The sequence below is a fragment of the Canis lupus genome, chromosome 23 (genome assembly GCF_003254725.2).
Source record: "Canis lupus dingo isolate Sandy chromosome 23, ASM325472v2, whole genome shotgun sequence".
Classification (NCBI taxonomy): domain Eukaryota; kingdom Metazoa; phylum Chordata; class Mammalia; order Carnivora; family Canidae; genus Canis; species Canis lupus.
Genome location: NC_064265.1, coordinates 34,696,842 through 34,712,768, shown reverse-complemented (window position 1 = coordinate 34,712,768; position 15,927 = coordinate 34,696,842). Strand labels below are relative to the sequence as shown.

The following is a 15,927-nucleotide window of genomic DNA, read 5'->3' as shown; positions in this document are numbered from 1 at the left end:
TAAAGCAAACTCAAGTAGAAGTCGAAATTCCAGGCTCGCAGAGGCCACCACCATGGCACCCCACATCCATGCTTCATCCCCAGGTGGTCATGTGCTTTATTTCTTAAACCCTTTAGGAAAAATGATCCCACAGCAGTGAGGAAATGGAGCCAGAGAGATGGCCACCCCAATCAGTGCCAGAGCCTGGGCAGGGCCCTGGGCAGGCCCCCAGGCTGGGAGGCCTGGACAGCAGTTGTGGGCACCAGACCCTCTCATGAGGCGGCGGGATCGGCCAGCTTCACTTCAAGGACCTGCCTGTCACCAGGCGAACCTGGCTCACTCCCTGTCACAGGAGGGTCTGTGTGTCTCTTTGTACCCCGAAGACCTGAGACCCGTGCCCTGAGAACTACACAGACACAGCCACAGAATCACACGTCCACACAATGATACCTTCTTTGCTGGGGAAAAAGCCTCCTGGTTCTTCTCTGCTCTGGTGTGCATCCTTACACTCACACACATACGGACTCAAACTGATGCCAACTGCCTCCCATGCTCAAAGAAGAGAGGACCCCCTCATTCCAGGGCTCCACAGGGATGTCCTGCCACAGGGAGGCCACATGGAGCTTCAGGCCAGCTCCTGTCTTTGGAGACTGGTCCCTACTCCATGGTGCCTATTTAGTGGTTCCTCCTCTACTGGAAAATGGTCCCTCATTTCATATACTTTTTTCCTGGTTAAGTACAGACTTTGACCCATTTTTCTCTCTGTTCTTGAGAGGTACACATTTAACCATAAAAACTGCTTTTAAATCTGCCCACTATTCTGCTTAAAATTACCCGGCTAAAAGTGCTTTAAAGGAAAAAGTTATTTGGCCAACTTGAAATTCCATCTAATGCTGTTCTAGAATCCATAGGCTCTTGAACAATGCACCCAGCTTGCAGCCTGGCCCAAGTTAACAGGAGCCAGTAGAAGGAGGACACCGAGCAGATAAAACTGCAAAGGTAGTCACTGGTGACAAGAATCCTGGTGCCAGGAGCCTGTCACCCTTTGCTGAGGAACAAGGGCTTGGAGCATGGAGGGGCTGCCCCAAGCTGTCCACATGGGTGTGTTTTTCAAGGAGACCTGAGTGTAATGGTGAATCAGCAGAGAATGCAGTCCAACAGTTAGGTTTGGTCATGCCCCAAGGTGAAAAAACATATCTTCTTGCTTATCAAACTAGTATGGGTATACCTCAGAGATACTGCAGGTTTGGTTCGAGACCACTGTGATGAAGTGACTATACAATATTACAATAATATTCATTTAAAACAAGTCAAATGAATTTTTCAGTTTCCCATATAAAAGCTAGGTTTACACCACACTGTAGTCTATTAGGTGTGCAATAGTACATAATTAAAAAATGCTTTATGGCTAAAAAATGTTAACCATCACCTGAGCTTTCAGGGAGTCATACTCACTAATCACAGATCACCAAATAGAATAATGATGAAAAAATTTGAAATACTGCAAGGGTTACCACAATGTGACACAGGGACGGAAAGTGAGCAAATGCTGTTGGGAAAATGCACATATAGACTTGCTCGATGCAGGGTTCCCATAAACCTTTAATTTGTAAAAAAATGCAATTATTGCAAACTGTAATAAAATGATGGAAGCCTTAAGAGACCAAAAAGTGAAATTCCCGATGCTGATAAGGCCACAGTGAAGTGGGAATGAGAATCTTTATGGTGTCCCTAAGCTTTTTTTTTTTTTTTTTTTTTTAAGATTTCATTTACTTGAGAGAAAGAGAGCATGAACATGAGCAGGGAGGGGAGCAGAGGGAGAGGGAGAAGCAGATTCCTCACTGAGCAGGGAGCCCGACGTGGGGGGCTCAATCCCAGGATCTGAGATCATGACCTGAGCTGAAGGCAGATGCTTAACCGACTGAGCCACTGGGGGGCACAAGGTGTTCTAAGCTTTGACATAGGAGTTTAACATGTAGGAATCCACAGTAAGAAACTTGAGAAACACGGACTAAGGTTCCTGCAGCATTCGCTGTAGTGTTCCTGGAACAGACTTTTCCTGAGAGCCTCCTATGTACTGGGCAGCGAGCAAGGAAATGTGGGTACAGACATGGAGCAGGAAATGCACCTTGCCCTAGAAGAGCATTCAGTCTGGAGGAAAAGTCAGACACAAGAATAGGCAGGTGCAAGCCCATGAAGGAAGTGGGGTGTGACACAGGCTCCAGGTGCTGTGGGGGCCTGAGCTTGCACTGGAAGTTGATCAAGAGAGTCAGTCTGGTAAGGCAGAGGGACAAATTCCAGACAGATCCAGGAAACACTGCCTGCCGCAGCTAGCCCGTAAGGAGGACAAGCTTGGAAATAGCAGATAATCAAAGCTAACGAAATGGTTCAGCAGTGTAGGGTATATTCATATTAAGGATATTGTAATCCTTAAACAGGTTTTTTTTGGAGAATGTTTATAATATAATGCTAATAATAGAAAAAAAACAGGGGGAAAAGGGTACAAGTTTTTTAAAAACTGTTTTCAGGGATGCCTGGGTGGCTCAGTAGTTGAGCGCCTGCCTTCGGCTCAGGTTGTGATCCTGGGGTCCCAGGATGAATTCTTGCATTGGGCTCCCTGCAGGGAGTCTGCTTCTCCTTCTGCCTATGAGATATCTCTGCCTCTCTTTGTCTGTGTCTCTTGTAAATAAATAAATAAATAAATAAATAAATAAATAAATAAATAAATAAAGTAAATAAAAACAGTTTTCATACATCTTCAATAGAAAAGAAGTATACGCAAATAGAATGACGTATTTCTGTGTGGAAGGACTATAAACAGTGTTCTAATTCTTTTAGGCCATTTCCAAATATTCTACAATGGGACTACTTTCACCTTTATAACCAGAAAAACCAGATTTTAAACCAATTTATAACCAGAGACTTAAAAAAGTAAACACGACATGGGCCAAAGAATGGAGTGGGTGACTCTGGAGTTTTGAAACATCCTGTGTCCCTGAGAAGTTCCCTATTTTTTTATTGTGAGCATCGAGAGGACTCCTGGCATACTGTGATGGGGCTTCTCGGGCGGGAGCGGCCAGGCCACCCCACGCTCCCTGAGACAGACAGCTTGCAGGAGCTGGGCCCTGACTCCCCGTGTGGCCTGGCTTGGAAGGCAGGGTGAAGAAAGTGGGGCTTCTCCCTTTAACAGTTTCCACTGGAGCAGGAAATACCTTAACTCTTCACTATTTGCAGTAAAGGGGGAGGAAGAGAGGAATCACTTTCCTCAAGCACATGTGAACACACTGGGGCTAGAAGCTCTAGGCTTCCCTGGATCTCTCCCCGAAGTAACTCTGAATGGAGGGGTAAGGGGTCAGGACAGAGAGAGGGCAGGCTGAGCCCCAGTTCCCCACCCCCTCTCCTCTGTGTAGCTGGGTTGTGGCCTCCAGGGGGCAGCTCACACCAGAGTGACTGGGGACATTTCCCACTGAAGCGCTAGCTCAACCTGCCGTGGACCGGAGGCCGATGGAAGCTGGCGATCAGCTCTCCACTCTTCCTGCCCACTGCACAGGTGGCCATGAAAGAAGAGTGAGACAGGGATGCCTGCGTGGCTCAGTGGTTGAGTATCTGCCTTTGACTCAGGTCGTGATTCCGGGGTCCTGGGATCGAGTCCCACATCAGGCTCCCCGCAGGGAGCCTGCTTCTCCCTCTGCCTATGTCTCTGCCCCTCTCCCTGTGTCTCTCAGGAATATATGAATAAAGAAGATGTGGTCTCTGTATACAATGGAATATTCCTCAGCCATTGGAAATGACAAATACCCACCATTTGCTTCAATGTGGATGGAACTGGAGGGTATTATGCTGAGTGAAGTAAGTCAGTCGGAGAAGGACAAACATTATATGTTCTCATTCATTTGGGGAATATAAATAATAGTGAAAGGGAATAGAAGGGAAGGGAAAAGAAATGCGTGGGAAATACCAGAAAGGGAGACAGAACGTAAAGACTGCTAACTCTGGGAAACGAACTAGGGGTGGTAGAAGGGGAGGAGGGCGGGGGGTGGGAGTGAATGGGTGACGGGCACTGAGGGGGGCACTTGACGGGATGAGCACTGGGTATTATTCTGTATGTTGGCAAATTGAACACCAATAAAAAATAAATTATTAAAAAAAAGAGAAAAAATATTTTAAAAAAAGTAGAGTGTGACAGTAACTGTCACCTTCCTGGGCCTTGTCTACCACATGCCCCTCAACCCACCCCCACTATTACTAAGGTCCTCAGGTACTTAGCTTGCAGAGGTACTTTGCTGTGGACATTTCTGTTGAAGCAAAATTCCACCCCTCATCCCTAATGCAATGGGCTGTCTTGTGAGAGCTCGAGCATCATAAATTGCTGTCCCCTGAAGCCCAGAAGCTGCTCACCCCAGAATGAGATTATGAGCTCAAGTGACCAAACCTGCCCAGAGTCCCCACCCCCTCCCACAGCCAGCAACACCAGAAGTGTCACTTCGTGGGCCACTTCCAGCCTGGACCAGCCCCCTCCCCCAGGCTTTCCCAGGGTCTTGCACTGCCACCTCGTAGGACTGATCACACTGTGTCAGGAAAGGGTGTTCTAGCAGGTCTGACTCCCCATGTAGACCAGGGGTTCCTTGAGGGCGGGACCGTGTGGCACTCACAGCATCAGCCAGCTTGCAGCACTGTGCCTGACACATCACAAACCCTCGACAGATGTTTCCTGACAGAGTACAGGAATGAACACACGGATGCCTAAGATCCTTGGGTTGGGCCTGGAGGGGCAGACGCCCATATTCCGTCCCTCTTCTTGCCCAATCCTGGCCTAAGACATTGTCAGTCCATGAAGCATCACTAAGACGTGGGGCAGAGACCCAAGGGGCACGACTAAAACGTGCTCTGCTTCTTCCTTCCTGAGGACAAGCCTGACCTCAAGCCATTCGCATGACCTCCCAGGGCTGCGGGGACCTCACAAGAAGTCCCCTAACTCCAAGCAGATGTTTAAGACCAGGTCCCACGGCTCCGGCTCCAAGAACTGAACTAATTTGAGCGGCCAGCTCAGCGCTGTCATTGCATTTACTTCCTCTAATTAACAAAAGTGTCAGTACAGGACAGACCACAAGAGCCTGGGCGCTGGCTGACTGCTGCTCCACGCTCCACCCACGGGAGGAATGCCAGACTCAGCCCCAGGAAAGCAAAGCCCTCAACCCTGGTCCTCGGCGTGAATGGCTGGCAGGGAGGCTCGGAGGGGACCATCCCGGGGACACTGCTGGGAGCCCTGGGATGCGCACTGCTTTGCGTGAACAGTTCACTTAACCCTGGTGCTTGCCTAGCTGATGTCCCCAGGGCGCACCCATTTAGATGATGGGCAGCCAAGAAATGCCACCGAACAGGGTCCTGTGGGCCTGAGGCACTTCGGAAAAGCCAACCTTTTCTGATTAATGATAGCAGACTCCAACAGCTAAGAAGACTCCACAGGGCCTCTCCTAAAGCCTTGCCATTTTCAGAGGGGAATCAGGGATCCAGGGGACCTTCTCAAGGCTCCCCAGTGAATGAGCGTCAGACTCCAAGTCCGCACCTGCCACCGCATCACATCGGCCCCCGCCCCCAGCCCCATCCCAGCAGATACACAGGGTTAATTGTCCCTAACAGAGCTGCCAACTGATTGCTATCAGCTGGCTGGAGAGCAAGCCCGGCTAGACCTGAGACCACAGACATGTTTGCTGGCGAGACACTTGGTGATGAGTGTCATTCTGGGGAAAGGTGGCATTAGAAGGCCTGGGAGACTGAGGATGCAGCGCCAGCCCCGCTGAGCGCACACGCGGGCCTCCTCTCCACCAGCAGCTCACGGCCCACCGGCGCGGCCTGCGGAACCGACCTCCCGAGCTGCGGCCAGAGGAGTGGTGGGGCTGGGCTTTCTCCAGCTCTGGGGCAGCAAGGACTCCACTTTGGTCACTATGCTATCCACAGTCCCCAGCCCTGGTGAGGGGGGCTGATGGAAGAGGCTCTTTATGCCTTGAAAAATATATCTAAGAACTGTGTGCAAGATTTATATAAAAATATATCAAAATCCATTCACACACACCAAACATTCGCCCATGAGCAGCAAGTGGCAGCTACTGCTCCAGTGAGAGCATGAGCAGCGAGGGCAGCTTGGCCTGTTCTCTCCAAGTGGCCAGGCCACGTTCACCAGATAAGAGCATCCACGGCTTCTTTACTTGTGAGGAACCCTTTCTTCCAGCTATCTCTTCCATAGAAGGGAACCAAAGGAAAGGCAGGGCTGTGTGAATTTTGACCAGAAACAACCTCCTTTTACAGGTGGGGACACTGAGGCTCAGCGAAGGATAGGAATACCAATGATCACCTGGAGGCAGCAGGGTGGAGCGAGGTGTTGAGGAGTCTTTGCTCCAATGAGAACTAGCAATGACGGGACGCTGGGTGGCTCAGTGGTTGAGTGTCTGCCTTTGGCTCAGGTCGTGATCCCGGGGTCCTGGGATCAAGTCCCACACTGGGCTCCCCACAGGGAGCCCGCTTCTCCTTCTGCCTATGTTCCTGCCTCTGTGTCTCTTGTGAATAAATAAATCTTAAAAAAAAAAGAACTAGCAGTGGCCTGCCAGGGGAGACTTGCTCCAGCTCAGCTTGGCCCGGGCCTCCACCCCCTCACAGGGGCTTGGTGCAAATTAGAACAAGATGCCCTGTCTATGCAGCATGCAGGCTGGATTCCCCACATCCCCCTCCCTGGGTGCTGCTGTGGAGGAGATGACTTGCACGACTGTGCCCAAGGGTGGAAGCCAAGACCCTCAATTTTCTTTAACCCCACCCCTCACTGCCAACTGCTGGTTTGCCATTAACTTGTAAAAATATTTCTTGATACCAAAGGAGGTCATAAGTCATAGACCCCACTTCCATGCAAGGAAATCAGTTCTCAAAACAGAAACAAAGACACACCAAAAGGTCTGTGTAAGGATAAAGACACTCATGATCTAAAACCGTGGGCAAGAGTCATGCTGCCCCCACCACACCTAGAGCCACGTCTCTGTATGTGTTCCTCGGAAGACAGGGACAAGATCAGAAGAATATTCAATCAAGTGGCTTCCAGGTTTTCGGCATCATCCTTAGGCCTGGCAGCTTTCACGAGGCAAGGCGAAAAGCCCACATTTGCATCTAGTTGCTCGCTCTAGGTGTTCACACAACCAACCTCCCCAGACCTGCTTCTCATTCTGATGTCTAGCTCCCCAGATCAGAAAACACCCTGGAAGATTCCTGGATCTCACACTAATCTAGAGGCCACCAAACACCCAGAGTCCCGCTCTTACACGTCTCTCATCCCCCTCCCCTGACCCCACTACCACCATCTTGGCTTAAATCAATTTCTCATCGGGTCTTTCCAGCTTTCCTCTCCCCTCCCCTCTCCCCCACCATGCTGCTTATTATAGGATTTTTCCAAAGCCTTCCACAGGAAGCCTTCCAAGGAAGGCTCTTTGCAGCCTTCAGAATCAGGCCCAAGCTCCATCAAGCCCCCCTCTATTTGGCTCCTTGTTCATCAGGTCCCTACCACACACTTGAGCCAAACCAAACCACATGGTGCTCCCTTATATACTGGCCACACTGTGCTCAAAAGCCTCCTCCAGCTTTGTAGCACCACTGCCTCAATCCAAAGGGCAATCCAGGCCTGGCCCACCAAACTGGCCACTTAAGCCAGCCAGGAGAATCTGGAGAATGCAAGCTGAGGCCAGGTCCCTCCCAGGACTCTGCCAAGGAAGTGGGAGGCTATGGTCTGGTGAAATCTGAGATGGAAATCAAGCAGGATGTCCTTTACTCCATACTTTCGACCCCTCACTGGACCTTGTTGAGACTCTTTATCTCTGGCTCCTCGGAGACCTCCATGGCAATTACCTATATACATCTACTTCCTGCCCCCAGCTGTCCTCTTGGTAGGAGAGACGCCATCACCTTCCTCGGTGTGTCCCTTTACCCAGCTGGGTCAGGCCTGGGGTACGGTGTGTGAGGTGAGGCAGCTTCTTGTGTTGTCTTACCCATCAGGCTGAACAACCTGTTGGCTAATTTCATGTTGCTCCTGGTGTTTGCATGCATGGGGGCAGGTGGTGGTGGTTGGGGCATGTCAGTGCCACTATAGGATCTGATTCTTGCCTCCATTTCAGAAACATTGCTTATTCCATCCCTAATACCACAAGGGCCAGAAAGGGAGGGCTGTCACTTGGTGAGGCCTCACAGCCCACCCTCATGGATTGAAGCCACCATGGGGTCCCAACAGAGGTCTGACAGGCATCCAAGACTCCCTCAACAATGAGCAAGGAGTGTGGATAGGTTCAGGTCTACTCTATGGATCCAGATCTTTCAGGATAAGCCCCCAAAGAATAATCAGGAAAACCAAGTTTGAGAGGTGAGCCCCAAATACTGTTCCCATGGCTGCTACCCTAGGAAAGTTGTCATTGTGCTTTTTTAATTTGCACCCTTAGCAGAAGGCTTTGGCTCCCTCATCCTCAATATATAAAAACCAATTTATAAAACTGAACTGTCAATCTATATGTTAAATATCAGTATTACGAGGTGAACCATATTCCCCAAACTTGTATGTTGAAATCCTACCACCCCTGCACCCTAGAATGTGACTGTTTTTAGAAGTAAGGCCTTTAAATAGGTGATTAAGTTAAAATGAGGTCATTAGGATGGGCCCTAACCCAATCTGCTGACTTTATAAGAAGGGGAAATTTGGACACAGAGACATGTAGAGAGGGAAGGCCATATAAAGACATGGTGGAGATAGGCATCTACAAACCAACGGGAAGCCTCAGAAGAAGCAAACCATGCTGACACTTGATGACATCCCCCCCTGTGGGCCTGAGTATATCTGGAAGAATCAGAGAAGCACCCAGAAGTGTAGTTTTGGCACAGACCAAATCTTGGATGCAATGCCTATTGGGACTTGCCTGTGTTTCCCAAATTCATCTCATCCCCGATTCACCTAGGTGCCTCAGTTCCACCTGGGAGTTGTGAGGTGGGGCTAAGAACTTATTTTTGTTAAGTGGACCAGGTGATTCTCAGGGCCAGAAGCATTTAAGAAACCACGGTCCTGGCCATTTCACAGCCGGAGGAGATAGGTCTGTAGTTGTAGAGTGTGAATGTGTTTACGTGTCTGGGCACGTCTGAGCATCCCTGCCAGGCTGAGGGAGGAAGAGAAGCTGGGGATCCAGCCTCCCACCCCATCTCTAGCCCGGGTCCCCTCTGTCTATCCCGACCTCTGCTGAGGCAACTAGTCTGCAGTTTCTATCATTGCTGCGTTTGCGGATTAGTCCTGCGCCCCACGTTCTTCCTGTGAATCAACAGGCGGGTGGAATAAATGCCTCCTGCTTCCCTCCCGGGTAACTTCGCAAAGCCCCAGACGCCCTTGTTTTTTTTTCCTGGGTGCGGCCCGCCCGTGACTTTTCTCCCAGGCTCTGGGCCCTTCAGTGAAGCCTAGGTTCCCCCTCCCCGAGCTGTCGGGGCCGGCGACGGGGATGAGACTGGGGGCGCCGCCTGGCCGGGCATCAGGGGTGCGGGTCGCGGGGCTGCGGACCGCGGGTCCCTTCCGGGCCTCCCAGAGCATCCGCCCCACCTCCGACCTCCGTCGCGTCCCGGCCGGCCCCGCTCACCCAGGCCGGCAGGTGCTGGCCCCGCAGCTCCCGGCTAATGAACTGGCGCTCGTTGTCCAGGAACTGGAAGGCGGCCGCCAGGCGCCCGAGCTTCCCGCGCCGGTTCCTGCGCCACCACATCCACAGCAGAGCGCCGAGCAGCAGCCAGGTTATGCTGAGCCCCAGGTAGCCGGCCAGGTAGACGGGAGCCAGGTAGAACAGCACTCGGGCCACGAAGGTGTAGAGCTCGGGCAGCAGCTGGCTGGACAGGCGCGGCTCGGGGCGGGGTGCGCGCTGGCCTCCCGGGGCGCCGGGGGCGCGGGGCTCGTCCGCCATCTCGCCCCGCCGTGTCGCCCTTTCCCGGAGCTTCACCTGAGCCCAGGTCCACAGGCCCCGACACGCGGGCACATCGGCCCGCCAAGCGCGAGGGCCCAGCCGCCGCGCCGCACCTGCCCTGCGGGACCCGCCGCCGCGCTCCGGGCGCTCAGCTCCGAGGCCGCCCCGCCCGGGAGCGCTGGGTCTGCGGACTCGGGGCGCGGCCGCCGCGCTCGGCTCCCAGCCGGGCCCCCTGCTCCCGACGTCTCCGCCCCCGGGGCGGGGCCGCGGGTGGGGGGCGGGGCCCTGGAGGGGCGGGGGGTCGCGGGGGGCGGGCCCGTGGAGGGGCGGGGTCGCGGGGGCGGGGCGGGGCCGCGGATCGGGGCGGGGCCGTGGGCGGGGGTCGCCGGGTTCTGCGGAGGAGCCCGCTCCTGGGCGCCCCCCACCCGGCCTCGCGCGCAGGCGTCAGCGGAGGGCGCAGGTGCTACGCCCCGGTAGAGGTAGAGGTAGAGCGCTCGTTGCTCTAGGTGCCGCCCCAGGCGGGGCGTGACTCCCCGAGGGTGTGGACGAATGCTTGCCATGGATAAACATCACACAAAACCTGTTTCCTACACCCAGTTTGCAGTAGGCAGGCTAGTATGGGCTGGGAGCTGGGCGTCCGAGCCTGCCACGGACCGGCTCTCCGGGCCTCCGCACCCCACAGTGGGCCTGACTCCGCCCCTAGAGCCCGGCATCGCTGCCCCCTCCTCCGGCTCGTAAAGCTGAGACCTGGCCCCCGACCCCAGCTAGCCAGGCGCAGGGTCCCTATTGCCCCCGCAACGCCCTCTGCGCTGCATTCCCTCTCTGTCGGGTGTCAGCTTGGACCTGGATTCCCTGCATCGTCAGACCCCGAGTTCCCACCCCAAGTGACCAGCACAGCGGGTGACGGGTGAACACAGGACAGATGAAGGGCAAGCCCTGGGGTGCTTGGGGGTCAGTCGGGAAGCCCATGGCTTCTAATCTTTCCTGAATGATCAAGGCGGAGGACTCTCAGTCCCCACACGCCGAGGGTAAATCGTCTTGCGAGTGGGCATACGCTTTCGGCGGCTCGCGGGAGTGGGCACATCCATTAGTGGAAGTGATTTTGGAGTTGACGAACGTACTGGGATGATTCTGAGCTTTCAGTAATTTCATTGAAAGGCTGGACCCAACGGACAACAACCAGAGGATAACTAACTATATTCTCTTTCTGTCCCTTCAGGTATTGTGCTCTCTCCGGTCTTGTCCTTCTTTACTGGATAAAACGTTTTCAGTAACAGGCGTGTTCCTGGTCAGAAAGGCTGGGCTCTCGTCTACCGTCCTCAGCCTTCCAGGACTGAGCCAAAATGGAAGCTGAAAGCCTCCCCGCCTAACACTGTTACACTATCTCCCAGTGTAGCCTGAGAAATCAATGTAGGAAATGCAGCTCACTTGAGGTTTGCATTTTCTTGTTTTTGTTTTTAATTTGGAGAGTTCCTTTTTGGATGTACACAATCCTATTAAAGGCTCTGCGAAGTCCTGCACATAAAAAGCTATTACATTTTATTTAACTCACTGTTTCCCAAATTATTTGACCGCAGAATTCTCTTACTCAAAACACTTCTCTTACTGGTTGACCCAAATCAGCCTATGCTAAAGAACTGAGAACATATGATAGGGGTAGGGGCAAGTGCCCTGGAACCAGAGGCAGGAATCCTGCCCGCTGTCAGGATGGATGCATCAGCAAGCTGACTGTTGACTCAGCTCTGAATCCCTGCTGCTCTTCTACTGACCTGCCTCCACTGCCTCTGGCTGAAGTAGAGAGCACCTTTTCCACTGCTTCCAGGGTCACAGAACTTTCCAGAGACTGCTTGGCCCTTATCCTGTCCCAATTCCAAATGACTTGGAGAGAGGACCCAATTGTATCCATCATCTCCTCCCCTCTGCACAGACACCAGGTCCACACCACATCCTCCTTGTGGGTTAGCATGCTTGCAGAGGGGGTATGGAAAGTAGGCTGTTTGGAGGAGGATTACTAGATAAAGGAAGGTTGCTGGTTCGTGAACTGGATGGACACCCACAAAGATGTCCAGCAAGAGACTGGGATCAGCCTGTGAATGCTGCTACCCTCAGCTGCGCTGCCTTCTCTGCTCCTTGAACACACCAAGCTCATGCCTGCCCCAAGGCTTTTGTATTTGCTGTTTCCTCTACCTGGAAAGTTCCCCTCCTGAATTTTTCCCAAAGAACATTAGGGTAGTGGGATGGTGGTTGATTTTCTTTTCTAAACTTTATAATGCCATTAAATTACTCTCGTAAATTAGATATATAAGAACATTGAGAATGTGACACTTAAAACTTCCTATCCCCCCTGAGGTTGAATCTGTGCCTAGAACATTGGAGCCATTAGTTCTCTTGACCTGAACACTCTAGTTACTATTGTCAGAAAAAAGACATTTTATGTACCATTTGATCATCACAAAACACGGGCAGAACGATACCTTCCGAAGCCTTTTCCCTGAATTCATTTGAGAGTTCATTAAATTATAGCAGTGCTTCAGAGAACATTAGATCATTTGTTCAATATATTTATTAGCTACCCTTGTGGGTCAAATTGTGTCCCCCCCACAAAAAAAATCTTTTTGAAGTCCTAATCCCTGGTATCTGTGAATGTTATTTGATTTGGAAATGGGATATTGATAGATGTAACCAAGTTAAGATGAGATCATACTAGATTATGGTGGACTCTAAATCTAATGACTGGTCCTTAAAAAACAAACTTCAAAACAGAGGCACAGAGGTTGTAACACAGGGTAGAAGATTGTGTGAAGACCATAGTAGAGACTGGAGAGATACAGCTACAAACCAGGGATCAAGGATGGGACAAGGAAGGAGTCTTCCCTAGAATCTTCCAAGAGAGCTGGGTCCTGCCAACACCTTGATTTCAGATCACCAGTTCCAGGACAGTAAAAAAAATGAATGCCTATTGTTTAAAGCCATCCAGTTTGTGGTACGTTGTTCTGGAAGCCCCTGGAAACTAACACAGCCAACTACTAAGTGCCAGGCACTGTTCTAGGCACAGAAGATTCAAAGTGAACAGAAGAGATGGGATCTGTGAGAGAATGCATATAACATACTCATTATCTTGGCCATTTAAAATGCACAGTTCAGTGGTATTAAGTACATTCATGATGTTGTGCAGCCATCAGCCCCCCCCATCTCCAGAGCTCTGCATCTCGCAAAATTGAAACTCCTGCCCCTGCCTGCCTCCCTCTGGCAAACACCATTCTGTCTCTATGGTTTTGACCAGTGTAGGTATCTCATGGAAGTCCTATAAATCATGTAGGATTTGTCTTTCTGTGACCGACTAATTTCACTTAGCATAATGTCCTCAAGGTTCATTCATATTGTAGCATAGTGCAAAATTCCCTTCCTTTTTAAAAAAAATATTTAAATTCAATTTTCCAACATATAACACCCAGTGCTCAGCCCATCAAGTGCCCTCCTCAGTACCTGTCACCCAGTCACCCCATCCCCCACCCACCTCCCTTCTGCAACCCTTTGTTCATTTCCCAGAGTTAGGAGTCTCTCATGGTTTGTTTTCCTCTAATTTTTCCCCACTCAGTTTCCTTCCTTTCCCTTATGGTCCTTTTCACTATTTTTTATATTCTACATATGAATGAAACCACATTGATGATGGTCTTTCTCTGATTGGCTTATTTCACGCAGCATAATACCCTCCGGTTCCATCCACGTTGAAGCAAATGGTGGGTATTTGTTATTTCTATTGGCTGAGGAATATTCCATTGTGTATACAGACCACATCTTCTTTATCCATGCATCTGTCGAGGGCATCGTGGCTCCTTCCACAGTTTGGCTATTGTGGACATTGCTGCTAGAAACATTGAGGTGCAGGTGTCCTGGTGTTTCTCTACATCTGTATCTTTGGGTAAATACCCAGTAGTGCAATTGTTCGGTCACAGGAACTCCCTTCCTTTTGAAGGCTGAATAATAGTCCATTGTGTGTATGTACCACATTTCATTCAGCCATTCATCTGGCATTAGGTTGCTTCCACATGTAGCTACTGTGAATAATGCAGCTGTGAGCATGGGTATACAAATAACTCCTTGAGTCTCTCTTTCCATTTTGGGGGGTATATACCCAGAAGTGGAATTGCTGGGTCATATGGTAATTCTATGTTTAATTTTTTTGAGGAATCACCATCCTGTTCTCCAGTGTAAAGTTTTACCCCTTTACATCACCACCAACAGAGCACAAGGCTCCCACTTTCTCCACCAACATGTTGTTGTTTCTTTTTTTATACTAATCATCCTAACGAGCATGGGGGTATCTCACTGCAGTTCTGACTTGCATTTCTCTAATGATTAATAATGTTGAGTATCTTTTCATAAGCTTGTTGGTCCTTTGCAGATCATCATTGAAAAAACACAGCAACATTTTTGGGGATGCAATGTACAACCATGGTGACTGGTTTCAAATCTAGTATTCCATATTCAAAAGCTGCTAAGAGAGCAAATCTAAAAAGTTCTCGACACACACACACTGTAACTATGTGAGGTGATAACATGTATTAACCTTATTTTAGTGATCATTTCACAATATATACAAATACAAAATCATTACATTGTATACCTTAAGCTTACCCAATGTTATATGTCAGTTATGTCTTCATAAGACTGGGAAAAAATTAAAAACACAAAACAAAGATTTGCTGTATGACCGTATGCAAATGTCATTCCCACTCTAAACCTCAGTAACCCCTTGTGCCCAATATGAAGGGTTTGACCAGAGCATCTGTGAGGTCTTGGGCCAGTTCTCAGGGTCTCTTGATAATATACCAGGTTACCAAGCTTAGTACCCAGCAGTAGGTGCTTTATGTTTGTGAAGGAACACACACAAGAATGAATAGACAGATGTGTTTGAGCCAAGAACCAGATGGCCCTTAATCATATCCTCTGATAAAAAACAACAGAGGGAGCTGCAAATAACTATTTAGCTTGAAATATTTTTGAGCCAGTGCTGAAAACCATACAACCAGTGAAATTTGACAATATATATGGAGCACTGTTTGGGGTGCTGGGGTCAGGAAGTGCACAAGCTATTACCTGAGAAGTCATTATTTCATATTCTCAAGATAAAACGTGGTAGAAGGGCATATGTGTGTGTGTGTGTGCGTGCATGCGTGTGTATGTCAGGTGAAGGTAGTGTGGCAGCAAGAAGATTTTGGGGGTGGGAAGGTGGAAGACATCCCTACAATGTCCTTCATGATTTGATCACTGCCTGCCACTCCAAGACCACCTCCTGATGGCTCCAGCCCGTGTCTGTGCTTCCAATGCTACCACACTTCTCACCCGCTTTCACGCCCTAAACAGGAAGAAGGTGGCCCTGTGGGTCTTCACTGTTTTGGGTCAAAGTGGCTTCTGGGCACAAGCATTAGGGTGGCCATTGCTACCATCTTAGAGGGTCAGGCTCTACTTGCTCCCCCCTTTCTCCAACCTGGTATAGGAGGCACGGCCAAGGAGATGACCACTTTGTTAAGGCCTCAGCCAGGTCTCCCTCAGGCACTCCCCGTGGGCAGGGTCTGTGGCCTCCTACCCCACAGATGTGGTTCCTGAACTCCTCACATAGGCCCTAGAGGCCGAAGTCTGGTGATCCTGCCTCACCACTGCCTTCAGTACTCTTCCCTCCCTTCCCCCTCTTCTCCACTTCGTTGGCTCCAACTTCCATTTCTGCCCTTCTTGACACCCACAAACTAGTACTTTGATTACCAAAAATAAGTAAGACCAAAGGTGTCCTTTTTTTACTGTGGTGAAACACATGTTCTATTTTAAATGTACTATTTTAAGCCATTTTAAGTGTACAGTCAGTAGCATTAAATACATTCACACTGTTGTGTAACCACCACACCATCCATCTCCAGAACTTTCCCATTGTCTCAAACTGGAACTCTGTACCCCTGGAACAGTAACTCCCCATTCCTCCTTCCCCCAGCCTCTG

At 50.3% G+C, this 15,927-nt stretch overlaps 1 protein-coding gene across 2 annotated transcripts in view; it reads right to left on the bottom strand.

Moving 5' to 3' along the window:
* Positions 1–10,189, bottom strand: part of ESYT3 (extended synaptotagmin 3) — a 51,033-nt gene extending 40,844 nt beyond the window's left edge. For both annotated transcript variants that reach the window (XM_025448721.3, XM_035704800.2), the window contains exon 1: positions 9,621–10,189. In XM_025448721.3, coding sequence (XP_025304506.1) covers positions 9,621–9,935 — 315 coding nt within the window. In that variant the 5' untranslated portion in view covers positions 9,936–10,189. The remainder of the gene's footprint in view (positions 1–9,620) is intronic.
* Positions 10,190–15,927: the final 5,738 nt, after the last annotated feature.